The sequence below is a fragment of the Nannospalax galili genome, unplaced genomic scaffold (genome assembly GCF_000622305.1).
Source record: "Nannospalax galili isolate Female #2095 unplaced genomic scaffold, S.galili_v1.0 scaffold293, whole genome shotgun sequence".
Lineage (NCBI taxonomy): Eukaryota > Metazoa > Chordata > Mammalia > Rodentia > Spalacidae > Nannospalax > Nannospalax galili.
In genome coordinates this window covers 1085587-1101730 of record NW_008337147.1, presented here as the reverse complement: position 1 = coordinate 1101730, position 16144 = coordinate 1085587, and the positions used below count along the sequence as shown (strand labels likewise).

The 16144-nt window shown below is 32.8% G+C and overlaps 1 protein-coding gene across 1 annotated transcript in view; it reads left to right on the top strand.

Moving 5' to 3' along the window:
- Nucleotides 1-16144, top strand: part of Gbe1 (1,4-alpha-glucan branching enzyme 1) — a 300252-nt gene that overhangs the window by 205057 nt on the left and 79051 nt on the right. Inside the window, exons 8-11 of the mRNA XM_008832224.3 lie at nt 2098-2213; nt 5226-5353; nt 9539-9637; nt 14314-14424. Coding sequence (XP_008830446.1) covers nt 2098-2213; nt 5226-5353; nt 9539-9637; nt 14314-14424 — 454 coding nt within the window. The remainder of the gene's footprint in view (nt 1-2097; nt 2214-5225; nt 5354-9538; nt 9638-14313; nt 14425-16144) is intronic.

The following is a 16144-nucleotide window of genomic DNA, read 5'->3' as shown; positions in this document are numbered from 1 at the left end:
CTCATAAAAAATACCTAGAAACTTGCACCCACTTGTGAAAGAGATGTACTCTTGCTCTGGAGTATGTTGAATAGGTTAATGCTGTTGTAATGAAATGCTTCTTCTAATTAAAAAAAAAAAAAGCAATGACACTTCTCGAGACCCTACCCAAACCTACTGAATTAGCAGCTCTGGTAGTCCTATCTAGCAATGTGTTCAGGAGCTGCTAAGAAATTCTGATGCAGACTAAAGTTGGAAACCACTATTCTTTAAAGTTCTCCCCACAAGTATAAACATGGTTTCTACAACTATCCTAAGAAAGGTTTTTTAATTAAAATGAATCTTTAATAACGAAAAAGAAAAAAGAAAACATGCAGCTGGGTGTGGTGACGCATGCCTTTAATCCCAGCAATCGGGAGGCAGAGGCAGGCGGATCTTTGTGTTTGAGGCCAGCTTGGTCTACATAGTGAGGCTACAGGGAAACCCTGTCTCTAAAAGACAGAAGAAAAAAAAAAAGAAAAGAAAAGAAAACATGCAATAAAGTATGATAACTAGAAAGTCATATACAAGATCATTGTATATAAGCTTACACAGTTATATAGAATCATGCACAGTTGTAACATACCTCTTTGTGTTCATTTGTTTTTGTTAAATATTATTATTCCCCTTAAACAATAAACGAGGAGTTGGAGAGATGGCTAGTCAATAAAGAACCTGCTAGGTAAGCATGAGGATCGTAGCTGACTTCTCTAGTATCCATGTAAAAAGCTGGGCATGGTAGCATGCTTGTGTAACCCACTGCTTGAGGGCTGGAGTGATATAAGGTAAGTCCCTGGGGCTTGCTAACCAACCAATCTAGCCAGTCAGGGAGTTTCATGCACTCTGAGAAAACCTGTCTCAAAAAATAAGGTGGAGAAGTAGTTAAGAAAGACACTCTATGTCAGCCTCTGACCTCTACCCACAAAAATAAACAGCATAGTTTAATAATATAGAATAAAAATTTATCTCCATCAATATTTAACGCAAGTGTTCTGAAGTTCCTGATTTTCTTTCATATTTATTGGAGTGCTTCTGTTTCTACCTTTTCTTTCCATATATTTTTGAAGTATTCAGTAAGTTTTTAAAACTCATACTAACTTACTTAAAGTGGATAATTACCAATTTTTATCTTTCCTCAAAGTTTAGAGTTACAATCCTGGAGTTGATTGTGATGACTCATTCTTTGCTTTGTGAGCTCATTCTTTACAGAAGCTTTAAAAATACGTAAATTTGTACTGTGTTAAAGATTTGTGTACACTATTACAGCTTTGTCATTAAGCTAAATGAGGTATTAAGTCTTAAAACCACAGTTGTAATAAGATAGAGAACTCAACCATAGCTGTATAACTAAAGAAGGTACTAATTGACAATGCCCTCTCTTCAGTTGTCCGAATTAGACTTGTTTCATGTGGTGTTTTTAATTGAGTTATACAATTCTTTGTTTTCCTTCTTTTTGATCAATGTAGGGCTTTTTACTTTGTACTTTATTAAGCATGTGTATTTTTTTGGTAATTAGATTTTCTTTTCTACATCTATAAAGGAACAGGCTAGCAAACACAATATTGCCTACCATGTGATTAATCCTAAATCTTTATCTTTTTATTTGATATTATATCTACTTGAACTTTCAGTAAGGTGTTTTAAGCATACAATCACTGAAGCCATTTATCTAGCCTGTATTAAAATATTTATGAATAGAATCAAAAGATCATATAATACAATCCATGAAAATTCCTGATGAAAATTCAGAAACATGTAACATATTTTGGTTTATTTTTTGCTTCTATTATGATTGGCAGGGTACAACATTGATCAAGATAGTAACTTGTTGTTGAGTTCACTTTTTTTCAGGTATTCCTAGATATTAAATGATTCTGTGGCAAGGGGAAACTTAATAGGTTTTACCTGTAGAATATTTCATTACATAATCATCGTCCTCCTGGATGTGGTACATAGCCATGCTTCAAAAAATTCAGAAGATGGGTTGAACATATTTGATGGAACTGATTCTTGTTATTTTCATTCTGGACCGAGAGGGACCCATGAACTTTGGGACAGTAGATTGTTTAACTACTCCAGCTGGGAAGTTTTAAGATTCCTTCTATCAAACATCAGGTGGTGGTTGGAAGAATACTGCTTTGATGGGTTTCGTTTTGATGGTGTTACCTCCATGCTGTATCATCACCATGGGATGGGTATGTACCCAGATATCGCTAGAGACAATGAGTTCACTGTTCACTGTAAGTTATAACTAGGTTTGGGATTCTGTTATAGAAACTGCAACCAACCACCATTGGTGACTTGATATTTAGTTGTTCAATTGTATATATATTTTAGAACTCATTTCTGATATTTTTTCAACAAGAAGGAAAACGTAAGTACATTTTGTAAGTAGTTACAAGATAATGATTTCCATTGCAATATATCTTCTTAGGAATAAAATGTCCTTTATATGCGGCTTTTAAAATAAATTTAAAGAAACCATTTATCACAACACCCTCAGGATATACATGTAGCAGCATTAATAAAGAAACAAATACAAAATAAATGAGAACATTGGTGAATGTGTGGGCTGTTTGCATATTATACATGAAGAAAATATGTTCATCTTTAATAATTATTTTCTTGGTTTAAATTAAGTTGAAGTATTGAGCAGAACTTTGTTTTGAAATTTGTACAAAATGGAAGCTAAAAATCTTAATTTCCTAAATAGACAATATGGATAGAATTTTTTCTTTCACTTCACTTTTTCCTTTTGAGACTGAATCTTGTTTAGGCCAGACTGACCTCAAATTTCTAATTCTTCCCTCTCATCCTCCCTCCAAGTAATGGAATTTCTGGTATGAGCTGCGGTACTCAGTCTTTATTTTATTCTTTTTAAAATGGTTACATACTCGCAACAAACAACCAAACAAAAATGTGCAGAAATGTGTACACAATAAATCTTGAAAAGTGGCTTCCATGGAGGAGCGCTAAGTATTCAGATGGCTACTGCTTACTCTCAGTCAAGGCACTGCTGAGTGGAAAGTATTAGAATCTGTAAAACACACCTGGCTTCACCTACTTCTATCCTCTCACTTACAGAGAAACTGTCTTTGGGAATACAAAAACAAAGGCAAGCATGGCAAATATCAGAGATATTCTTTCAGTTTAAACCCCCTTTGTTGATGGTAGAGCACATTCTAGAGAGCTGTATTAAATCTTATTGAGGAAATGAACAAAAGTTCATGTATATGTGAAGCACATTTTGTAGTTAGAGAGCACCAGAAACCATAAGGGCAAACATTCTGAGTTACTTAAGATGGGCTTTTGAGTTAGAGTGATAAAAATAAACTCTAAAACTGCACAACAAATGGACACATAATATATAAGAAGATTTGATAAGTAATTAATATAAAGTACAGGTTTTAACTTATAAACTGGATAATAAAGTCACCAGGAGATATCTAAAAAGACAAAGTAATTTAATGCATGAATAAAAACATGGCAGAATTTATACTATTCTATTGCCAGAGGCAGTGCCTTCAAAATTCTTAGGGAAACAGTATATGGCTTAATAATTTGACAGTTGTTTAGTAGGGAGCTGAGAGGGAGAGGGAATAAGGACATTTTAGTCAAAAGATACAAACTTTCAAGCTTATGACAAATGTATTTTGGTTTATCTAATTCACAGAATGATCAGTTTCATTATTAGTACAGAATTGCTTGTTTAAATTTTATTTTAAAGCAAAGGTCAAGGGTTTTTACTTTTCCAAATTACATATGTATTAACTGTGTGGGATAAATGTATTGAATTTTACCATAATAACCAGTACACAGTACATACCTACATAAATATTATCTAGGCCCAGCAAATGGATAGATGCTTGCTGTGTGGGCCTGATGACTTCAGTTTCATCCAAGGAACACATGTAAAGGTGTAAAGTGAGAAGCTACTCCACAGTTTTCTTTTCCCTCCACACATACACAATGGCATGTGCATATGCCCCCTAACAATATAAAAATAAAAATGTATTAAATCTCCAATTTTTCTTAATACCTTAAATAAATACACTTTTGTCCATTCAGTATGGCAAATTAAAGAATAATGGTATCAATGGAGTGGGAACTCTTGTTGATGAAGTACTATTGAAGTATACATGAGAAAGAACTTGAGACATAAACTTCCATAATTACTCTTAAAAATACCCTTTAATGATGGAGTCCAGCAAACTGACAAGAAAACAATAATCAAAAGAAAAGAAAAATATACAGACTTGGGGAGAAAAATCAATATTGATTTGATTTAATATAAAAATAAGATTAAATTATTAAGAGAAAATACAGTAAATGGAGTCATCACTCTTAAGTATACTTTAAGGAACCAAAATAAGAGGTAGGAGAAGAGGAGGAAGTTTAGTTCTAATTTATGTATCGTAGCTGTATTTTATGAAACAGAATTTAAATATGAATATTAGTTCTCCTGTTCAAAGTGCTTTTCACATTTGCTTTCCTTTAGCTCAGATGGATGCACTAGAACCTAGCACTGTTTTTTGTTTTTTTATTTTTATATTAGCTGTGTTTGTTCTTTGACAATTCCATACATATATAATACATTCTGATTATTCTCTGCACCTCCCTCTCTTAACTTCCTCTCATCCCCATGATCCTCCAACCCCCTCCAGCAAGTTTCTTTTCCAGATTCATGACTTCTGGTTTTGTCTGTCACCCAAATAATTTTACCAGGGCCATCTGTGTAACCATTGGATTGAGACTATCCATTGCAGCCTGGAGGGGTGCGTACAATGGAGGCTGTGAATTCCCTGGCCAGTCATTAGCAAATATTTCAACCATGAGGGATTACCCCCAGTCCCTCTTTCATCCATGCTTAAGTCTTGAGGGGCCAAACAGTGTTTGTATGTTCATATGATAGAAAATTTGAAGTTTAGCATTCTGTTTTGGTATAATTCTCTTATTTTACTGCTATAAAATTTAGTTAGAATTAAATTTAATCTTTAAAGTGTTCTTTGCTTTGTTTTCCTCAAATAGAAATTGATTTTCAGCATTTTCTGGTATCTGAGAATTGACATGGAATACTTAGTACATTTGCATATGATAACTTCATAGCATTTCCTTATAGTAGCACTTTCCTGTCAAATATGGATATGTTTTCATAGAGCGAAAGTTTACATATTGACGTAATACATTCATTTTTTTCTGTTCCTCAGGTCAAGGTTTTTCAGGTGATTATAATGAATATTTTGGACTACAAGTAGATGAAGATGCCTTGGTTTATTTGATGTTAGCAAATCATTTGATTCATACGTTGTATCCAAATTCTATAACAATAGCTGAGGTAAGGTCATAATCATCTGGTGCCATCTGACCCCCTTTAATACAGGACATTTTGTTAGCATATAGCATTTGAATAACTGATCTCATGTTATCAATAATTTCAAAAATGAAACTTAACCCTGACAATTGTGCAGCTATCTTATATGGGTGGCACAGTATTTGGAATTCACTGTTTTCCTATTAGGAGATAATTTACACTAATTACTTGTCACTATTCCATTGTCAGAAAGAAAATGCCAGTGGGTAGAAAGTAAAATGTCCTAATCAGTTTACAGGTCCTTTTGCCATGAGACCTTCACCAGTTAAAATAATTGAATATTAATATGCGTCTATCATTTTTTTTTTCTGGCTTAATCATTAGAGATGGCATGGATCACTGCCTGCAAGCTTTTCTCAAGCCTTTCGTGTTCTGATGCGATTACCTTTCTTGTTTATATTATTGCTCTCTGATTGCCAAATGTTCACTAGTTATTCATGATTACTGAAAGTTCGTGATTAACTGTCCCAAAGCTGCACTGTAATGATATAATTTGGTATATGCATAATTGACAATTCCCCTCTTGGTGATAAATGTGATAAATTAAAAACTTTGTAAAGTGCTTATGCTAATTTAGATTTAGTACTAAAATCCCCCTGGTTTTCTGAGTCTGCTAAGTAGGAATTATTTTTAAAATTGAATTTAGCATGTTAATACTGTTTTATATAAATTATAGTGGTGGACACTTATGTGAATGTGGCTATCTTTAAAAAGTGTCAGTATTAAGGCTATGCTTGTCTTATTGGCATTCAATTCATTGAAAAGTCTTTCTTATGGCATTTATTATTTTTGCAGCTTTTTCTATGTTACATTTCTCAAAACCAAAAATCTCCAGATAGTTCATATAATTCAATTGTTATTCCATAGACAGAAAACAGTTTTGTTTCCACAATGTATTTACCTTTTAAATATCTTCTGGGAATTTTTCCATAAGGTATTCCCAAAATAATTTCTCATATAGAATTAAAAGGCAATGTCAAATCTACAGTGACCCAGTGATAATCCCTACTCTCCATTAAACCAGCTTTTGTGCATAGCTCGTCATTGTACTTACGTGTTGAATTTTTTAATGCCAGAGTGTTTTAAATTTGTTTTTTCTTATAAATAGTATTTTAATTTTATCTGTCAAACATAGAAAATTAATTATTTTGTCAATTATATTTATGACAATCCAAAGCTGAGATATTGTATATGACAAATTCCTACAAACAATTAAGACAACTCAAATCAAAAGTGAGTACTGAAGCAATTATTCAACACATTAAAGTTAAAATTGTTACATTGATCTTTCCATTCATTTCAAGTAAAATAGCTTCATCATCTAGGGAGCTCTTGTCTGATTATCAGTGTTTCTACCAATGACATTCTCAGACTCTAGCCTACTTTATATTACTTGATTTTAGATTTTTTAAAAAGCAAGATCTGCTTTCAATTTATTCTACTTAAATTGAAAACTACTTCAATTTCAATACTTCACTTTTCTCTCAAGTGGGAGTCTCTTCAAAATGTGGAATTGATCCTCATGAACTTTTTTTTTAAAGAAATGTGGTGCAATGAATAAGCAATGTAAATTTCATATGAAGTTACATGGTAGAATTGTGAATTTAGTTCTAATGACAATTGTAAAACATAAAACTTTTTAAAGAAAATATTCACTATCCTAGAAAGTTATTTAATAAGAGATTTTAATTGAATTTCCCCCCTCTGGAATATGCAAAAGTACTTCTAAGGTTTTAAAGAATTAGAAATATTTTCATTCAAAATACATAATCATTCTCATATATTGTAAAAGTAGACACCAACTTTTCATAGTTGGAATATTTTACTTTGGTAACCTATATTTACCTTTTCTTTTTAGTTTATATTCACAAAGGATGATCACCAACACCGTGCTTTAAAATGGAATGTTCAAATACCTCATGAATTAATGTGATAGCATTCTAGTTTTCAGATTTAGGCATCATGACAAATTGATATCCATATATTTTACTTACCACATTCCATTTCTTAGACAAATATAAACATATAACACAGGACATATCTAAATTTTCTCTCAAGCAAAATTATTTTGATCTTAAACACCAGCCACCAGTCATTCCTGATGGTTTGATGGACTAAAACTCTTTGGAAAATATTTTCCCTGTAATTCCAGTGCCTAACAAGGAGCTTGATATTTACCATATCCTTTCACCCAGATTTACAGCAAATTAACCTGCATATTTATGCTATCTGTTAAGGCGTTATTTATATTTTACTAAATAAGGTTTAAAATATCTTCTTTGGTGATCATTAGTCATGATGTTTCCACTGTAAGTTTTCAGACAATATGAAGAAATAAGATATTATGTTCAAACATTTTGATTACCAATGCCTGTATTCCACCACATCATGCATTTGCTTACATTGCTTTTCCATAGGAAAAAGAAAAAATAAATTGAGTCTAGAAATTTCAAGTACTTCTTTTTCCATGCTTTTCTATGGAAAGAATTTATGCATAACATTATGGAAGCAGAAGCACTGTAGCTATTTCAAAGAGTTCATAGACTGTGGTATTATCTTATGAGAATTTCCAAGGAAGAATTTAGCAGTCATACATGTTGAAAAGCTTGTGACAAACCTAAGGAAAAGTAAATTAGGGGACACAATACTTATAACTTGAAAGAAAAACAGGGAATAACATTGGGAAGGTCTACGTCTTCATATCACTTCCTGGGTATGCTGAGAAATATTGTCATTTCATTATAGTAAGTTTGCTATCTGTATTTATCTTCTAGTTTATGAGTGTAGATAAATCAAAGAATGTATCTTTAAGTACCTCAGAGTATCTTTAACTCATTGACTCAGTAAACATTTATTGAGTACCTGCTTTGTGCCAAGGGCTTTTCCTTTAGGCTATTGGCTCATGTCAATCTGCAGAGTAGCTCCTCCCTCATATGTATTTTGCATTCAAAAAGAAGTAGGGAAATATCTGACTGTATATTAATGTGTGATGGTTAAATTGAAACTTCCACTAAAGAATTTGAATTTTCTGCTGTTGGATATTGAAATTTATTATAGGGCAAAAATAAGACAGACTACTTTATGCAGGGATTTTATTAGAAAACATATGTTCTAATGAAGAGATGATTAAGATTAAATAAAACTGTGGCTGTATAAATGATCAGTTGAAAGTATTTGTTTAAAATCTGTTGTGGGATTAGAATGATAGTACTTAGCTAATATTTTTTCTGTAGCTGTTACAAAAAAATGTCTACTATATCTTGATCCTTATGCCTAATTTTTAAGCTCCTTTGTCTGTTTGATGAATTATTTAGTTATCTCTAGTGGTACTCTAGTGGTATCATGACAGTAGAAAGCACTCTGTCAAAAGGCTTGATATCTGAGCCATGGCTCCAACATTAATAAACCTCTTTTTCTCAAGATTTCTAAACCTCTATATGCCTTTCTTTCTGTATCTGCTAAATGAAAGGCAACAGTAGCTAATCTTAATAACCCTTTACAGTGTAACCCACTATAGTGAACCATCTTACTACTTTACTATTAATGTGTTCCCTGTTTTCCATTTCATCAGAGCTAGTGGTTCAAAAATGCACTCCACTTATAAAGGTACATATGTATGTATATGTAACAATTACCAAAGAGGAGGACAAGAAATTGAGAGGGAGGAGGTCAGCATGGAGAACTTGGAAGGCACCTGGGAAGGGTAGAAATGATGCAAATACAATATTCATGTATGAAGTTCCCAAAAATGAAATATTTTTAAAATGTGCACTTCATATCTGGGCTATACAGAGAAATGTATAGCAAATATGTTATATGAACTTTTGGTTTTGGTAAAGCAATAAGCAAAAATAAAAATAAGTCTAAGAAACTATTTTTGCTAATAATTTTAATATTTTCATTCGTAAGATGGTACTAAGGAAAAGAAAAACAGGCTTGTGGCATGACAGTTGTCCAGGAATGAAAATATTAAAGAAAAATGTTTTTGGAAAGTATGATATGAAATCACAATTTTATCTGTGTTTATAATTATGTTATTACAACACTTAAAAGTATATGCCTCTAATTTTTACTTTATCTACCTAGGATTTACTGTCAGAGAAACAGCTCAAATAAAGTGAACTGATATAGTAATTTACTTTGTTTTAGGATGTGTCAGGAATGCCCGCTCTGTGTTCTCCAACTTCCCAGGGAGGAGGTGGTTTTGACTACCGGTTAGCAATGGCAATTCCAGATAAATGGATCCAAGTAAGTTTCATGCCAACAGCCACCCCCACACATATAGATTTATTAGTTGTTCAATTTTTTTCTTAGTCATGTTTTCTAAATTATGATAATTTGTAACATATAATTTGAAGTATTAGTTTTCATATTAATGTCCTATTGATGTATCAATTCTTGCACTTTTTAATAAGGTAGTTCTCAAAATTTTATAAGAATATTATAAACTCTTCATATTTTAATTATTCAAGTAAAGGAAATGACATTAATGAAATGTTAGTTGTAGAAGTGGAATTGTTCATTCTCGATGCAGTTGTATGAGACTGTGGTGCTCAGTAAAAAAACTGAACTTTAGGGTCTGGAAAGAGGTTCAGTGGTTAAGAGCAATGACTCCTCTTGCAAAGTACCTGGGTTCAGTGCCCAGGAGCTGACAACCATCCTTAACTCCAAGATAAAGGATCTGTCACCCTCTATTGGTTTCCATAGTTATTATATGCAAGTGGTGCTGCACTTAGATATATGCAGGCAAAATACTCATACACATAAAATAAATCCAAATAAACCTCCATTGAACTTTGTGACGACATTCATTTCTACCTGTAATTATCTAGCAATATAAACATTGCTCTGTAATTCTGTGCACTTGCTTCATATTTTTCTCGTTCCTTCAAACAATGTGTATTCTTCTTACCTTTATTCAGCAAGTCATCAACAAATATCATGAAGCAGAAAGGGATCAGTGGATGGTATTTGCACAATTTTTCTTAATGAAATTTTAGTAAATTTAATAATTCAAGTAGTTTGGATTCTGTATATGTGTGTATGTGTATGTATGTAAATTTATGTATGTTGCTCTAAAGAACCAAAGTCATGATATAAACTCAGGTTTGGTAAGGATAATTTTGAGTGGACTTGCCTGTTTCATGGATTCAATTAGTGTATAGAGTAAAATGTCTACATAAATGATAATAGCACTCTGATAAACACTTTTGTACATAGGACCTACTTCCAAGAAAAAAACATTGGGGGCTGGAGAAATGGCTCAGTGGCTAAGACCACTGATTCCTATTACAGAGGACCTGCATTCAAATCCCAGAACCCACATAGCAGCTGACAACCATCTGTAACTCCAGTACTTAGGACTCTGACACCCTCTTCTGACCTTGCAGGCACTGCACAAAATGAGTGCATTTATATACATGCAGGCAATATACTCATACACATAAAATTAAAAAATAAATAAAATATTAAAAACAATTTAAACGGAGACAATAGTGACAGAAGTACTTAAATTAGTCATCTAGTACTTAATCATCTAGCAATTAATCGTGATTACTGTAATCACTGCTTGCTGTCTATTCTGTTTTTTCCAGGCAATTTGTTCAAAGCATAGGACTAATACTGAACTTGTACCAACATGACTTCTAGTTTTCCATTTGTAATGAATCTTTAAACATTATCAAGTCTACTGATAAGTGTCTTACAAAGACTTTTAGGCTATATTATTATTATAGCTTTAGTATATTGAAAGGGAGCCTTAAGTTTGTTACTTTAAAAACAGTATTTGATTTTCACATTTTTTTGCTTTGGCATAATATTATCAGCCCACATTTCATGTGATTTGTAGTCTTTCTCTCCTAAGTATCAAATCTTATTTGTTAAACTCTTACTTAAATACTTATTCTTTGTGTAGGTTCAAGAATATATCAAAGCATACATTAACCTAGAATCATTGCCCAATCAATCATAGCTCACAGTGGGATATATTCTTCTAAGAGTACTGATGATGTTTTTTTGTCTAAATCATTAAATTTAGCCTATTAAACCTTTCTAGTACCTTCTGTACATTGATAATCTATGCATCATATAAATGACAAGATGTATCATCTAAGCTTAAAATATCACTAGTGTGATATTCGTATATTCTTTGAGGGCACATGCCATTTTCTATTTTATGTAATTACCAAAAAATGAACATGGGGTCAAGAGGACACTAATGAATATCTCAATTCTCATTAATGAAACTCTCTCATGTAACAGAGGACCAGGAACAAAAAAGGTCTCAAATGACCAAAGCGTCGAGATAAGAGTCTGTATCTCTTGATATCTGAATGCTGGTCCTTCGACAGAATTCTGATATTGAACCTTGCTCACCCAGGGCTCAGGGACCACTGAGGAAGAGGGAGTAGAAAGATTGTAAAAGCCAGGGAGGAGGTACATGATCATGTCGAAAGAGAGTCCTACAAGCTCCTGAGACCCTACTCATTTGAACCTACAGCAATGGTGTCAGCATGTTTAAGACAAAAACTCATCATAGATTTGGGGAAATGGACAGCAGACCCCAATCTTAGCTGAAGAAATATTCACACCTGATTACTGCTAGGTGATGACGAGCTGATCTTCCTAAAGCGAGTAACTCTAGATAAGCTGACTAGACTTCAGTAGATGAACTTGCACTGAGGAACATCGGGAGACATTAACTTGATACAATAGGCCTTAACACAAATGACAAGAATGTATGAATTCCAGTGAGGGGGCTATGGGAGAGTGCCAGTGGGAAAGGATGTATAAAGATGATTAAGATCGATTGAGATATGCTGTATGAAATACACAAACATTCAATTAAAAAAAGAGAAGTAATACAGACTTAGAAAATAAAATCTGTATAGCCAAAATTGGGATTTGGGTTAATAAAACTAGATAGAGTTAAATAATATTTGTAAACCTTTGGATACAATGACTTTCCTCTATTTTAATAATTTATATAGTTGAAAACATTGTTCAATAAATACACTGAAATAACAGTAAAAAATACATGAATATCAAACCCAAAGACAGCTATAGTCATAATATATGTGGCTTTTACTTTCATCTGCCCTAGAATGCTGTTTCAGACAATTTCGTTGTGCAAAGTTATGAGCAATATTCCACTTGTAGTATTTTATACTCAGTTTTTTGAAGTGCCATTATCTATTACAGTTTGCTTAAGTATTTGACTAAGAAATGGAAAATTAATTGTTTGTGCTTCTATTTAATCAATTTTGAGTAACTGAAGTGGTTATGTATGTAAAGATGCTATAAGCATTTAGTGGAACTCATTCGCTTATTTGTTCACTCTATGAGAAACGATTTGAGTACTCATGTGTTTTTTGTTATATATAAGTAGATTTTACTTGTTTTTTTAATTGATAAAGTTGTATATTATTATACATTTTTAATAAACAATTACTTCAATTGGACTATCTTGTAAAGCCATAGTACAATACCATAACCACTATGCTAACATTGGTCTAGTTTAAGGTCCAGAATACTTTAATCAACACCACATTTCCATGCTGCCTTTTAACTACATCTATCTTCCCTGATTATTCCTTAATCTCTGACAACTACTAATGTGAGCGCCACTTAAATAATTTTGTCATTTCTAGAAATGTTCTATAAATTGAACCATGTAGTTTGTAACTTCCTGGATTGACATTTTTCACTTGGAATTCTGTGGATATTCAGCTAGGTTCTTTTGGTACCAACCTTGCTGGAGTTTTCTGTTGTTATATAACACTATATCTCAAGTTTAGGCACTTGCAGCAGGACTCAGTCTTCAGAGGCCATCCATGATATCATCATGTTCAGAGATTACAGAAGACTCAAGATAAGGGAGCTCCACATACATATGAATAAGGGAGCAGCAATCTTGGAGCTGTTTATTATTTTGCCTAGGACAAAATTGCCTTGATAATTTAAACCGAGCAGTGACCTCAACAGAAAAAGCATAAGCTAAACCACCTTGGCTTTCATAGACTAGGCAGAGGAAGCGTTTGCATGATATCCATAGTGGTGGGAAAAAACAAAACAAGTGCACATCGGTAGATACAAAGGAAACAATTCATGTGAAGGAAGAAGGTCAGCAGTGTTATGTACAGAAAGTATTTACCTAAGAAAGAGCAATTACTGACCCAAGAGACGACCATTTGAGGTATTGGCTAGGTCACAGAAGTGCTAAAGGGCTGAAGAAAGTGAAGTGGAAAGAAAATTAGTGTGGTCTATTAAGATGTTAATTATTTTATGGTAATTAGCATTTGTAATTTGAAACCATTGTTTTAATCATCATTGCTTATGAATGGAACAAAATACTCTTCTTTCTAAAAATTTTCATTCAAATCTGAAAATATAGCAAGCATATACCTAGTGTTTAAAAGTTAAAAGAAGTTATTATTGTGAAATGACAGCAAAATGAACCAAAATTAAACATCAATCATGAAGTAGCATGTATTAAAGGTAATAAGAAGTGACAAAGAACTCAAAGTATAATTCAAGATATGTGCACAAAAGCAAAGCACCTAACCCTACACATGAACATATGTGATGCACCTTTCCATTCACATGTTATATATTAAAGCTTATGCAACAATATAAGTGAAATATTACCAAACATGAATGAAATCTAGCATTTTAGTCTTAGTAGTAATTTATAGGTAGATAACTGCATGCTGCAGTTGTCGTTTGTTTCAATGCTTTTGCATGCTTTATGTTAGAGGGAAAATTTTAAATTTTCAATAAAACTACAAACAATCATCCCTGTGTGGCTAAGCATCTACCTACATGCCCAATAATGTAGAATAATATGCTGTTTATACTAGATTGATATTTAAAGGACTAAGAAAAAGAGCTTACTCAGAAGTACATTTTTCCTCTCTTGTCTGTAGCTACTTAAAGAATTTAAAGATGAAGACTGGAATATGGGCAACATAGTTTACACCCTCACAAATCGGCGTTACCTTGAAAAGTGTATTGCTTATGCAGAGAGTCATGATCAGGTAAATCCCTATATGTACAGATTCACTTTTCGTCTCTATCAGTATTTGTCTTCCTCTTATTCTTTGTAGTCTGTCACAACTAAGTACTTACAGCTATAACTTTAGTTGATATACTTATTATAGTACATATAGATATAGATAATTAAAAGCTGGATGTGAAAACTCATTTGAAAAACATTTTAAAATTACTTCATAGATCTATAAATTATACTTCTCTGATGCAATACAATGTTGGCCCTGCTAAATCATAATTAAAACATCATACATTGAAGGCATGTTAATAGTTTCTTTTGTCATAAAGAATATTATTGTTTCAAATCCAGTGTAATTATAGTTCCAATATTGTTTTTATTAATCATCGAGAATGCACTCGCCCCAGCTGTAGTCTATCTCTTTTGAAGCCTGAGATATTTTCTAAAGAACTTGTCATCTTGTCAACCCAGTTCTGGATCAGTTTCATCCCCTTCCCAATATTCTAAGCCTTTTAGTCAATATTGTAGATTCCCACCCATTTCTAAAATGTGTACTTCTTTCAGTCTTACACTTTTCCCCACATAGCTGCAGTCACCTGTTTCACCTGAGAGGCTCCCACTCAGACCTGGCTCAGGCATCACTTTCTCAGTGAAGCTGTGCCCTGAGAGAGAAAGCTTACCTGCCTTGTGCTCCAGACTCTCATCATCCTTCGCAGCAGAAAAGTCTGTTTCCATTCCTTTGTGTCTCCACACTTTATCTCTGACTGTCCCTAGTAACACACAATAAATATAGTTGGGTGTTAGGGGAAGCCATATAACTATTTAAAGCCATTTTTAATTATTTTTTCTGTCAAACTTTTTGGAATGATTTTTTTTTTTAATTTTTACAAATGCTTTGTTGAGAATTTCATACATGCATATAAGGTGTTTGGATCAAATCCATGCCCACTCCCTCCCCTCCAACATTCCCCCTTCTGAAGAGGTGACCCTAAAATCTTTTAAGGATTAGATACAAACTCCCAAACACTTTTGACATTTTTGGCCTGTAGAACAGAGCTTGTTGCTAAATGAATCAGAAATGTAAAATTCTCCTTCTTAATAGGTAAAAAATGAGGCAATAAATATTTTGAAATTCCTGCAAGTATTCAGTTTGAATAAAATTAAAACTAAAACAAATTTCTTTATTATTTTAGCCAAAATACACATATTGCAAATACTTTTTTTTTCAGTTTTCTCCCCTAACTGTTACAAATGGGCAAGTAAACAGGAGATTTACAAAGACCCCCTAGGTCACACCTACTTCTTCCTGTTTATGAACGGTGAATTGGAATGTAGCTGTATTCATGTTCTTGTCCGTTTTTGTGTCATATGGAATATTTAAGTACTTCAGACAGAAAGTGTTATACACGGCACCTAAAGTATTTAGTTTCGAGCCTCATATAGAAGTTTGCTGAGCCACAAAGCAGAGAGCTACTACACTTTCAATCTTCCTAATTTGTTATTACTTTCTTATATATTTGATTAGGAGTGTCTGATTTATACAGCATACCACATAAATGCCTATAAAAACACAAACTAGAAAATAATATTAGTTTAAAGGATAGACAGAGAAAGAAACATGGAGTAGGAAACTTTCATCACAAATAAAACAGTGAAAATTTTAAAATTACATGCATAAATTCTTTCTATTGAAGACTTATAGAAATTGTACCACATTCTGAATTCAAAAATATATTTATTCCCTTTGG